The 13,242-nt window shown below is 55.9% G+C and overlaps 1 protein-coding gene across 1 annotated transcript in view; it reads left to right on the top strand.

Annotated features, from left to right (window-relative positions):
• Nucleotides 1–264: 264 nt before the first annotated feature.
• LOC117644002 (RYamide receptor-like) overlaps nucleotides 265–13,242 on the top strand; it is a 52,739-nt gene continuing 39,761 nt past the window's right edge. The window contains exon 1 of the mRNA XM_034383188.1: nucleotides 265–470. Within this exon, the coding sequence (XP_034239079.1) occupies nucleotides 443–470 (28 nt within the window). The 5' untranslated portion in view covers nucleotides 265–442. The remainder of the gene's footprint in view (nucleotides 471–13,242) is intronic.

Below are 13,242 nucleotides of genomic sequence, written 5' to 3'. Positions count from 1 at the left end.
AAGACACCTGCAAAACAAAAGCACAATCGCAACCCGAAAAGCTTCTGCCACGCATCATATTTGCTGTGACCTGGGTTGACCTGAGATAGGTGCTCCTTGGGGTGTCCTGCGCCGACGGGTGCAATGCGTCTCCTACACCGGCGCGCGGCGCGCAGTGCTCCGCGGTGGAGGGGGCGGCGCCACGCGGCAACGAGGCGGCGGGCCGTCGGGCCTCTCCCTCCGCCGCTCAGACGCGTCTCGGCGCGCCACCGCTCCGCTTGTCCGCGAATCCAGTCGCACCCCGCGCCGTCGGCCGTCGCTTGGTCGCGAGTTTCACGACGCGTGCCTCGTCGCCCCGCGCCCCGCCGCCCTCGCCGAGTGGCGCGTGTTGTGTCCAGTGTGGAAGATGCCGGATGCGCCGCTCAAGCAGCCCCTGACAGTGCACTAGTCGACCACCTCCGCGATGGCGATCCCCGTCGTCGACGACTCAGGTAGTTGCCTCGGGATAGTGCGGGGCTTCTCAGCTGCAACGAAACCGAAGTAAACCCTGCTCGTTTGGGGCTTCCGTCGGAGAGCGAGGACTTATCCTTCCTGACTCTCTCCTCCTCACTCACTTGCAAGATAGCGAGAGGGGCGGGGCCAGGCGGGGCCAGGCGATCCGGGGCACCCATCGTAGCGTTGCATGACGTATGTTACGGACACCCGAAGCACGCCCTCTGGGAGCCTTCTCTGGCTCTGCCTCCGGTCGCCTTCACAGTGTGGGCCCCACGCGGCCCCACGAGCCTTACTTACGGTGGAGTGCCGCGCCACCACCGGCCCCTCTCCACCGTGCCGCAGCATCGACTCACCCGGAGTAGGAGCGTATCTTCCGCGGTTTTTGCAAAAGGCTTATCTGTCCCACTTGGCTCGAGTAAATCCGCAAATCCAACTCACCGGGCTGTTCGGCCTCCAGTCGACGTCGCATTAAATCTGAAACAACAACAACAGTCGTTGCTTCCCCTCGGCTTCGCCTTTCCTCGCGAAGAGAACCAGAAAACGGCAGTGAACTGCAATGACGAGTGCAAACAAGCGTAGCGCCTTTTGTCGTGGATCGCGACAGGCTGCGGCCGAGCGGTGCCCAGCTAAGTGGATTTCTCGGCCTCGGAACAGAAAAAAAGGGGCACAATTTGGGCTGATTCCCGCAGCAAAGAAAAGTGAAATGGGCAGGAACAATAACAGTGCAGACGGGCCGACGCCATTGGCTCGGCCTTGGCGGCCTTGGAGACCCAACCCCTAGAGTCCCATTGCGCGAAGGAGACCTTGGGAACTCTTACTGCTGCCTCGATCTGCAATTCGCTGCATCGGAATTGCGATGCATTTTCTCACTGATTCTGTAGAATTAGACCGTGACAAATTTGAGGTGCTCCACAGATAGTTTAAAAAAAAAACACCGAGAATAGAAACACTTGGTTTTGTCAGCTCGATTTTTGAAACAAGACTGGAGAGATGAGTATGAAAATTAAGACCAGAAAAAGTCATCAAATTGATGATTGATTCACTGCTAGAATGCTTAACTTTAATCGCACTTGGTGCCCTTCACTGGGGCTTAATTTTCCGCTCTTTACACACGCAACGGGCGTTCAACGGCTTCGTGTTGCCCTTGCACACACTGCCAGCCTCTCAAAAGTTGGCGACGAAAAGTTAATTATGGAAAGAGGATTCGGGAAGACTTACCATTTAACCTGTGCAAATTTCGAGAGGCTCGCCCGGGGCAGGAAGGTAACTTCTGCCGGATCTCGGGGAAAGTTTTAATAAATAGCTGGGTGGACCGCAGCACCTGCACCCATAAGTCAAGGGCGCTGTGGATCAGTGTCGTGGGGGAGGGGGTTGGAGAGGAGGAGGTGGGGGACAGCTTCCTGGAAACCGACTATAGCTGGGCAAATCTTCTTAAGCTAACCCAACTGCCCTACGGTCAAAAGTTTAACGCGCTCTTGTGTTGAACTGCATCTGCTAGCCCTGTACAGACACGCTGATTTAAAGTTAGGTAGGCCGAGGTTCGTCCGGAACATTGATTGGCTGGAGCGGACTTAGAAAATCTCTGAACACCTTATGCACAAGTTTCTTTTAGAAGTTGATGATTCACTCCGAGTATTGGAGAAAAAAATCGTTTTGTGTAAGAAAATATTTCCAAAATTCAATTCCTCCTCCTATTGAATAGGGCTCTCGTAGACAAAGGAAGAGCCAGGGCCCGATAGTTGGTGCAACAGAAAGGGAGGGACGGCGAAGAAAGACGTGAAAACCTCGAACAATGGTCGAGTTAAACGCCACGCCGCGCCACCGCCACAACGTCAACCCCCGTGGCCGAGGTGCACTAGACGAGCCTGGCGGTGGCGCGGCCGTAGAAGCAGGACAAACAATGGCGGCAAGCATGTTTGGTCTTCTCTCTCGCACCTCCACGGGACGCCTTATGAGTGCGACGGAGACAGAGCGACGTAGCCGAGGCTGCGGAAGCAGTCCGCTGGACAGGCGATTGCTGTCGTCTAGAGGCAAACTGACGAGACTGCCTGGCGACTGCATCGGGTCGGAGTCGTTGGCCCCACCCCAGGGTACCCCAAAAGGTCGGCGCGCGCTGCAGGGCCTACACTGCGAAAAAAAATTTCATTCATTTTTTTACTGTTTTTGTTTTTCATACCGCTACCGTCACTGTCGGTCACAGCAGCCTTTTACAGTGGCCTTTTCCATCGACCTTATTTTCGTCCCCAACTTTGGGCGCGGCGGGGCGCGGCGGGGCGCGTCTGGCTGCCGACGCACGGCCTCGCATACCCTCCACCGAGCGGCCCGGAACTTATTCGAGTTGCCTGTGTTTCCTTACACCAAGTTGAGTCGCCCACGCGTGTTTGATCAAAACCGGGCGGCCCGCCCACCCGCAGAGAGTTTCGCGGGGATTCACGCAGCGGCCCGGATGCAGGGAACGTAGTTTTCATTGTCCGTCTTCGGGAAGAAAACATAAATAGTTTCTTTCCGGTTTCCCCGGCGGCTTGAAAGGGCCTTGCTTCCCCCCTAGCAGTGCAGGCACGCGGAGGCACGCCTCCAGGCCTGGCCGCGCCGTGCGCCGCGTGCCTCGCTCAGATTACGGCCTCCTCCGTACAGAGTAGATTTATTTAATAAGGACAGGTCCTTACAGTGACCCCCTTCGATTTCCGCGCTTGATGGCTTGGCAGATTGCTTACCTAAGTAGATGTCTAAAAATAAAATATTAGGTCGGTCGAAGCCTTCCTGGCCGAGTAATAGGTAACTTTGTTTTTATTTCTGAAAAAAGCTGGGTATTTTGGGTATTTTTTATATGAGACGTAAATTTTGAGCCAGGTGGATGAAAATTTGTTTTCTGGTGCAAAATTAAATAAGGAACACGTTGGTGCCCTCGGAATTGATCTACGACCAATACTTTCGGAGATATCGGCCTCCAAAGTTGAAAAAAGGGGCCAAAATGAAGCAAAATACCCAAATCTTGGGATTTTGGCAACCAATGGACTTATTGACACGATTCAACGCTCATTTTGTAGAAAAAAAGACGCGGAATCCAATGGGCACACGCGCAGGTCTGTACGACGAACCGTTCAGGAGATACGCGGCTCTAAAGATAGCCATTTTTCGTGGGGTGCCGAAAATGTTGTTTTTGCACCTTTTCAGACTGCTGAGCCCACAGTGACACGTATCCTTCCTTCGCGAAGTGCTCGGCTCAGGGGAAGGCGTTTCTTTGGCGAAACGCAGCCCACTGACAGATTAGAGAGAAGGCGGGGCTACCTGAGGTGCTCAGGAAGAAAAACACTCTACAAATCAAAGAGTGTACATGGTACGCTCTAACTGGAGCATGCCCGAGGGGTCGGCAACTTCCCTTGGCCGTGTACGAGGGAGTATGCGTATATTACCAGTAATATAGGTAATATATGTGTAATATAAAGTAATACAAAGTAATATATAGTAATATAGGGGTATTATAGAGGCGAAATTGTGGTAATATGCAAGTAATATATGGTAATATACAGGTAATATACGGGTAATATAGCCACCGCGTACGAAGTAATATATGAGTTGCCGACCCCTCGAGCATGCCTGCAAGCACGCTCTAACTAGCGCATGCCTGCCAAGCATGCACTAACAAGTGCATACATGCCATGTACACGCTAACTGAAGGAGACGTTTACTCCATAAGGGATAGGGAGTTTTTTGCATCAGTCGCGGTCCGTAGGCCCCGACGCGGTTTAGACCCGGCCCGGAGCCGGCCGGGCCGGGCGACCCCCGGTCGCCCTATAGGAATCCGGCTAAGCCTTGGCTAAGCCCTGGGCGACCGGGGGTCGCCCGGCCCGACCGGCTCCGGCCCGGGTCTAGGTCGGGGCCTATGGACCGGCGACTTCGTTGGAGTGAAGGTGAGCCCCGGCCGAGCCCGACTCGAGCGCCGATTGTCCGAGCCCCGACCTGGGCCCGGTTTGAGCCCCACTTGGGCCCCACGCCAAAAAAACTTCTGTGTTTGAACTGTTCTTTTGAAGATTTTGGGTCAAATTGCTACTTTGTTTTTGGCGCGGGGGTCAAGTGGGGCTCAGGTTGGGGCTCAACGGGCTCAGGTCGGGTCTCGGGCCATCGGAACTCAGTCGGGGCTCCAGTCGGGCTCGGCCGGGGCTCTGGCCCGGAAACAGGTCATCGGGGCTGAATCGGGACGGGCTTATGTACTGCGTGGATGGTGGGTTCCCCACATCCACGGCACCCTCAGTGGTGCTCTACACATCAAAGAGTGTACAAAGTATGCTCTAACTGGAGCATGCCTGCAAGCACGCTCTAGCTAGCGCATGCCTGCCAAGCATGCACTAACTAGTGCATACATGCCATGTACACGCTAACTGAAGGAGACGTTTACGCCATAAGGGATAGGGAGTTTTTTGCATCAGGAAGCGTGTACATGGCATGTATGCACTAGTTAGTGCATGCTTGGCAGGCATGCGCTAGTTAGAGCGAGCTTGCAGGCATGCTCCAGTTAGAGCGTACCATGTACACTCTTTGATTTGTAGAGTGTTTTTCTTCCTGAGCACCTCAGGTAGCCCCGCCTTCTCTCTAATCTGTCAGTGGGCTGCGTTTCGCCAAAGAAACGCCTTCCCCTGAGCCGAGCACTTCGCGAAGGAAGGATACGTGTCACTGTGGGCTCAACAGTCTGAAAAGGTGCAAAAACAACATTTTCGGCACCCCACGAAAAATGGCTATCTTTAGAGCCGCGTATCTCCTGAACGGTTCGTCGTACAGACCTGCGCGTGTGCCCATTGGATTCCGCGTCTTTTTTTCTACAAAATGAGCGTTGAATCGTGTCAATAAGTCCATTGGTTGCCAAAATCCCAAGATTTGGGTATTTTGCTTCATTTTGGCCCCTTTTTTCAACTTTGGAGGCCGATATCTCCGAAAGTATTGGTCGTAGATCAATTCCGAGGGCACCAACGTGTTCCTTATTTAATTTTGCACCAGAAAACAAATTTTCATCCACCTGGCTCAAAATTTACGTCTCATATAGAAAATACCCAAAATACCCAGCTTTTTTCAGAAATAAAAACAAAGTTACCTATTACTCGGCCAGGAAGGCTTCGACCGACCTAATATTTTATTTTTGGACATCTACTTAGGTAAGCAATCTGCCAAGCCATCAAGCGCGGAAATCGAAAGGGGTCACTGTAAGGACCTGTCCTTATTAAATAAATCTACTCACATGGAACGAGCTGGCCATCCCGACTCCTTCTTGCTGCCCGCGTTCCAGGATTCCACGCGTTCCGAACGGTGTTTTGTCGCTCTGTCTCTGTTGCTCACCCACGGAGGAACGCGTCACCTCTGTGAGTGCGAGAGCGACAGAAAGACACTGCACTCGGAATCAGCCTGCCGCGGCGGGCGCATGGCCTCCTCCCTGACCTCCCCGCGCCTCTGCCTCGCCCTTCACGCCGAATGCAGTCCCATTTGCGAGAGTGGGCGGCAACCGGGAATCGCATCGGTGCACTCCGCGGCCCGCAAAACCCACCAAGCCCGCGCAGCACCGCGCAGCACTGCGCAGCCGGCGAAAGCAGGATAACGCGGCCCACCTCATACCGCCAGCAAACTTCCAACGTAAACAGGCGAGTTTAGAACAATGGCACGGGACGTGGGCGAGTTCGAGGCGTCCCAATCTTGAGGCGGGCCTATTGTTATGCGTCAAGTTGGAAATCAAGAGCGGGAAAAACAACTCGGTGAAATTATTTTTCCACTAGTTGGCCACGTGGTGACGCGCACAGCATTTTACGTGAATGGTCAACCACCACTCCCAAGCACCGAATCAATGCTTCATGGAGAGAAGCCATCCGAAAACGTCGAAAGTTGCTCATTTTTTCAAACTGTCAAAAGGCGTGCACGCTTTTAAGAAGATCCCCGCCACGTCTTCCACTATGTAAAAATGAACTCATTTAGCCCCTTTAATTTATTTAATCCACAGTGCTAACCGTGTGCAGCGCAAACGGGAGGCCTTTGCACCCGAAACTGTTCGACAAAGCGGAGGAGCGCGCTCCTGAAACAGGCCGGCTACGATCCGGCTCGAGCCTCCCCGGTGGGCATTGAATGTATTCTATAGAGGCCAAAGTCAGGGGGCGGTGTGTACGTCGGCGCACCTTCGCACAGTCATTCATCCTCATTAGCGGCGTGAGCTCCCCCACCCCTTTTTCTGCCCCCACCTTGACGAGGCGCTGCCCCCGGGCCGGTGCATGACACACCGAACGGCACCGCCGCGCCCCTTGACAAAGGCTCCCCCGTGGGGCGGTGCCGGGCTGGCTCTCCGCGCGCACAGTGGGCCAGAAGACCGGTGGAGGCGGCCAAAACCCTAGACGCGTTTTGAGCTCCAGAGTCGCTAAATGGGACTCGAACCGAACGTGTGACCCCACCAATGGATTCCTCGTTCTGAGAGCAATCCATTGGTGGGGTCACACGTTCGGTTTCGAGTCCTATTTAGCGACTCTGGAGCTCAAAACGCGGGATTTCGACCGCCTCCACCGGTCTTCTGGCCCACTGTGGCGCTCCGGGCTCATTCCGAACTGTCCGCTCTGTCTCCCTCCCGCCCCTCCGGGACACCCCGCGAGAGCGACGGAGATAGACAGGGCGCGGTGAAAGCAATGTCGTTCGCTCGTGTTCTACATCGCAGAGTTAATCGACGAATGTGACGTTTACATTTGAACGAATGTGGATCGCGCCGGGCTCCCCTTCCCTGCGGGTCGCACGGTGCAGTGTTTGCTGCACGTCGGGCCTCGGGTTCGGGTATTTGTGTCCCATTCGTCTTGGTCCGACTCGAAAACAACCTAACATTTCATCACAAATTGAAACTTTCATCAAAGCTGTTATTGCATGGGCGTGGCAATAATGTCATCAACTGGTTTGATGACGTCCCAAGGACACTCAACCTCGAAATGGAAGTGAGACCAAACTTTTTGACAGTGCAGGTGTCGGTCCTCGCGGTAGTGCCTACACTACAATCCCTTCCCCCTCGCCTCGCTGGAGTGCGGCTTCCCTCTGGTCTCTGGTTTCACTCCTCGTCACGCCTGCGTTTGCCTCGGCCCTCGGCTTTTTCACCTCCCTCGCCGCGCCGCACTGTAAGGTCGGGTTTAGTGGCCTGACTAAGTCGAGTTAGGGTCCCGTCCTGACTAAGGTGTTGGTGGCCTGACTAAGGCTCAGGGGTTGGTCAGGCCGGATTATAGCCGGCCGTTGATGAGGGTTTGACAGGTCCCGGTGGCTCGCTCCGGCGTCGCAAAAGAATTAGTAGAATCGGACTCGAACCTTGGCTTACAGTTTGGAGGCAGTGGACGGTACCACTACGCCACGAGGCTCGCTGAGGAGGGAGCGATCCTGGAGCAGTCTCTAGCCGGGCACTGCCGGCCTCCACCCGGCCGGTCGGGGTTCCCCCACCACCCCCACCCAGGCATGCCGCCACGCTCCGCCACGCCGCCGTGGAGGTGCAGGTAGCCGAGGCCAGGCCCTCTGGCCTGACTAAGAACCTCGCCTTAGTCAGACGAGCCGGGACCCTTTTCCTTAGTCAGGCCACTAACTCCGACCTAACAGTGCGCCGGGTCGTCCCTGTTCCGCGGCCGGCTTTGCTGAATGGCGCGAAACAAGCTGAAGATGTGGCGGTGCCGGTGCTGGACCGGCCGGCCGCGCGGATAGGGCGCCGTGAAAGCGATGCCGTGGCTTTGCCCGGGCGGGCCAGGGACTCAATCTGGAGGGGAGACGGCTTTTGTGCCCCGACTGGGTCCTTCGTCGCTCTGTCTCTCTCGCACCCACGGGGCGTCCCGCAGCGGTGCGAGAGAGACAGAGCGACGGCCCGCCGGGCACCGCAACCGGCGGCCCTTGGCCCGCCGGCCCCGCGCGCCAAATCTCCTTTCACGAGTCCTACATCTTTAGCGTGATCACACCGACAGCCAATTTTCCGATTCAATGAACGAAAAATTGTCTTTTGTCCGGGCTGGCCCGGGGACCCTGGATCTCATGTAAATGCCGCCGAGTGTAATTTTGTTCCGGCCTGGTGTGAAAGCCGTTCGGGAAAAGAGGGGGAACGAGAAAGAAAATGTTGAGCCGTGGTTACGGTGTCGCCCTGCTCGGAACACCGCCTTGGTTCGCGGCTCGGAATTGTCCTGGAATCACTGCGGGCGCGGCCAAGTCAAGCGCAGCCGAGTGTAGCCGCGCGGCGGAAACGCCAAAACGCGCCAAAACGGCCAGGGCCACGGGCAGCCGTTTCCTAGGCTTGACCGGTTCCTCCCATCCCCTTTCCACCGCCTCTGTCTGTCTCTCTCGCACTCGTGGGGCGTTCCGTGGAGGTGCGAGAGAGACAGACGACTCTCAGTCCACGCCGCTTTCCCTTCTGCTCCGCCGCGCTGAGACGGGCTGGGCTGGGCGTCGCCACAGTCACCGCGCCAGGAATGCAGTGTGCCCTTTTGCAGCGACGAGAACACCGCTTGGTTGCGCGGCGTGGCATGGCGTGGCACGGCACGGCACGCCGCGTCAAGGGTGGCAGAGGGTCCGACCGCTTTGGGCTGCTGCCGGGCCGCTGGTGCGGTGTGCCGCGTCGCGTTGCGCCACGGTGGCTGCCTGCTCCGCCAGCCCCGCCTGCCTGCCCCGCCAGTGCCCCAGCATTGTCCAGGCAGGTAACAACAACGGCAGGCAGCGCCGACCCTAATGACGAAAACACGGCGGCAATATTTAAGCGTGTCAACCTCAAGGGGTTTCGATGCGGGGCGGAACAGTGGGAGTGAGAAACCTCGGAGGACGCCCCCGCACCGCTCGGCGCCAAGTTCGTGTTAGCGAGGTAGGCAAACATCCGTCTCTGTCATGATTTCCTGCTTGCCAGGCTCCGGTAGGGGTCGTGAGTGAGCGACTGTCGTGCAATGAGCTCGGAGCTGGCGCTCCTCCCCGCCCCGCCCGGCGCGGCGCGGCCCGGCGCGGCCGAGCGCCTGCGGACGACCGGGTAGGCAACCCCGCGACTGGTGTGTCCGGCGGGATTGCCTACCCTCGGATCCGCAGGCGCTCTGGGACGCCGACAGGCCTTTGTCGCGACATTGGATGAGCATTTTAATTCGTCGGGCCGCGGTTTTGTGAAACCTGTCACTCGACGCGCGGCACATTACCCTCGGCAACACAACAAACGGAGACAGTGGAGGGCCTTGCCAGCCGGTTGGCCACGGCCGGAATGCCCGGCGAGGCCACGAAGGCCAGGACGGCCAGGACGGCCAGGACGGCGCCGGAGAAAAATGGGGCATGATACAGAGTTATGCACGGAAAAAAATATCTTAGTTGTTACAGCTGAGCATTCGTTGTGACAGCTAATGTGTTAGCTGATATGGCGCCAGCTAATGTTCTCAGCTACCGCAGTCATTATCTTAGCTATAAAACATAACCCTCATTGCCGTGGCTACAAATTTTAAATTAGCTGAGGCAGACAGTAGGAGGTTCAGCTATGAAAACCATGATGCTTTTGCTACCGCAACTGATAGTGTTTGCCGTGAGAGCCACTCCTACGTTTAATGATCCAGCGTGGGGTTCTTAGCTGAGACAACTAATGGGGTTAGCTGCACGCGCAAATCATGCAGTCCCTCAAAGCTTTACTTCAACTGCGATCAAAGTTGCGAAGTATTTTTTTCGGCCCTCCACCCGGAGTGACATTGGGGCAGGCCATACGACACACACATGTGCTTCCGTGGCTCAGTGCCTCCGAGCACGGTTCTCAGCCAGTAGTCCCGGGTTCTATTCCCGTCTCAGTATTTTTCGGAGAGTAAAAAATTTATTAGCGTTTGTAACTGAGGGATTAGCTAGCACAACAAATGTGGTTGGCTGTCGCGACCAGGCATGATTGCTGATGCTGCTAGCAATATTTTTAGTTACCACGACTGCTGATTCTTGGCTGGCCCCATATCAGCCAATGCATTAGCTGTCACAACTAAGGGATTTTTTTCCGTGTGAGTTTCGTGAACGGAGCATCCCGTTATTTGCAGCGAGCCTGTGTCTGAAGCCACGCGCCTCGCGAGAGAGTGAGATAGTGTGTGTGCGCGTGTGAGCGTGAAGCTATTCGTGTGTGGGTGTGCGAGTGTGCAAGAGAGAAATTGAAATTGAAATTCTTTGAGGGGGAGAGAGAGATAGAGAGAGAGAGAGGGAGAGAGAGAAAGAGAGAGAGAGAGAGAGAGAGAGAGAGAGAGAGAGAGAGAGAGAGAGAGAGAGAGAGAGAGAGAGAGATGGCTTGGTGTAGGCGTCCAAATAACGGTCGCTGAGTGTCGCGTGGGACAATGAGCGCGGTGCCTTTTCGGCCACTTCTTTGTTTTTCTCCTTACAGTGGCTCAGAGTGCTTTGGTGACAGTGTAGGTAGGTCTTTGCGCTACGCACCCCCCAAATTACCGTCACGCTGCTCGCAGCGCCTTTAATCTAAACTCGCGGCCACCGGCAAGGGCAATCATCGCATTTACACGCGGCAACGGAACAGCCTCTCACCCTCCGAAAGCATAAAGCGAAGCCCGGTGAAGCCCGCGCATGCGGGATTTGCTTACCACGGTAAAGCCTAATTTGGCTGAAATTGCAAACTGCGGTGTTTTTTCTTTCTTTTTGTCGTTTTCCATGAGGAGGGGAGCGTTTCTGGATAACTCTAAACAGCGGCACTGTCATGCCGTCTCTCTCACTCGCACGCGAGGGGGGCGTTGTAGGAGTGCGAGAGAGACAGCGCGAGGAAGCACTGCTCGGCACGCTGCTTTGTGCGCGTCCGATTTCGACGCCTCCATTCACGCGGCGTCTCCCGCGACAGCGCTGTCGCTCGACGCGCGGTACGCGCGGGCACGGCAGTGTAAAAGTGTTGGCGGCCTCGCGGTGCCTCGCGGTGCCTCGCGGTGCCTCGCGGTGCCTCGCGGTGCCTCGCGGTGCCTCGCGGTGCCTCGCGGTGCCTCGCGGTGCCTCGCGGTGCCTCGCGGTGCCTCGCGGTGCCTCGCGGTGCCTCGCGGTGCCGGTGCCTCGCGGTGCCTCGCGGTGCCTCGCGGTGCCTCGCGGTGCCTCGCGGTGCCTCGCGGTGCCTCGCGGTGCCTCGCGGCCGCCCTCCGCGACGCTGGGCGCTTATCAACCCATGAAGGGCCGGCAGACGCACTGACCCGCATCGAACGGGCGTGGCGCGGCGAACCGCCGGAAAAAAGACCCGTTCCTGTATTTTCAGACGAGAACGTTATTGGGTTATACGAATCGACGCCACGCGGTGTGGTGAATGGACTCCGGGCAACAACGGCACGCACGTGAATTCGGGCCTTGCTGTACTCGAACCTGTCAAAGCGTCGCGCACCGCCACGCCTGCCCTCGAGAACGCACAGTGGGCCAGAAGGCCGACAGGGGCCAAAGTTCTGGACGCATTTTAAGCTCCAGAGTCATTAAGTAGGACTCGAACCGAACGTGTGACCCTACCAATGGATTGGTCTCCGAATGGGGAATCCATTGGTGGGGTCACACGTCCGATTCGAGCCCTGCTTAGCGACTCTGGAGCTCAAAACGCGTCTAGAATTTAGGCCGCCTCTACCGGTCTTCTGGCCCACTGTGGAACGTCGCGCTGCCATTAGAGCGACTCAGCGGCACCATTCGCCCCGCAGAGCCCCGCCAGGTGGCAGCACCGTCGGTGCCAGATTGTGGTTGACACTGGCTGCACTTGCTCTCGCGACGCGTCTGTGGCCTGTTCTGTCTGTCTAGGCGGTGCACAGTGCATCCAGGCCCGGACTGGCCAGGGCATTTGGGCAGAAAAATATGCCGGGGCCCCGGCATTGTCGGGGCCCCCCAACTTACAGTTGCGAGGCCTCTGTGGCCGCTGGGCCTCAAATCGACCCGAAATACCTTTAATTCGTAGTGCTGCCCCCTTACAAACTGGCAGGAATTGCATTTTGAACACACAATAGGCCTTGGCTTTTAGCTCGCTTCGCTCGCATAGTAATGCGGAATCGCGTGAAACGAATCTATCATCAGCTCGATGAGTTCCGAGCAGGTCCAGGTCGGTTCCTGAAAAACTTGCAACAATGTTTTAGTTTGCTGTGAACCAGCTTACTAAAAGATATGCATGTTTTCGTTTCGTCATTTGAAAGAAAATTTAAATTGCATTAGAAAAATTTTAAAGCTCGCTTCGCTCGCAGTTTCCGCTGCTAATGTTTTGCTGCTAGCATAAGAAACTAACCCTGGGTAATTATATCAATTCTACAATTTCAGAAGTCAGGGAAAATCACAAGGGTTGTCGTAACAAATTTATCTAGAGGATTTCGACTTGCGAGGAGGGGAGAGCAGGGGCCCTTTTGACAATTTTCTGCCGGGGCCCTCTATGAGCCAGTCCGGCCCTGAGTGCATCGTAATTTTGAGAATATTAGTATAAATTTTGACGATCAGTGCGGGTCAGGCATCGCGGATGTGGTGTGTGGTGTGTCTGAGTGGCACTCATCCCGGTAAAACTTATTTCCAAACGTTGCACCGAAAATACGCCGGCCGGTTTATCGGGACGCGCTCCGACGCTCTTTCGTGAAATCGAATATTATTGAGAGTTTATGCTAACTAGACAGCATATACTCGCAATCCGACGTAACATTTCACGTAGAATCAATTGATGTGGTCGGTTTTGCAAATTGTTGGAGGATGTCAAGAATAAAAGTGGATGTGAAACACGCGGTTAGGTTAGGTGGCCCGTGGCGTATTTTCGCAGATGTTTCGTTTTGCGTCAAATGCCTGTCGCGTTTCGCGCCGTACTGA

This window comes from Thrips palmi, unplaced genomic scaffold (assembly GCF_012932325.1).
Source record: "Thrips palmi isolate BJ-2018 unplaced genomic scaffold, TpBJ-2018v1 HiC_scaffold_17, whole genome shotgun sequence".
In the NCBI taxonomy this organism is placed as follows: Eukaryota; Metazoa; Arthropoda; class Insecta; order Thysanoptera; family Thripidae; genus Thrips; species Thrips palmi.
This window is presented reverse-complemented; position numbering and strand designations above follow the sequence as displayed.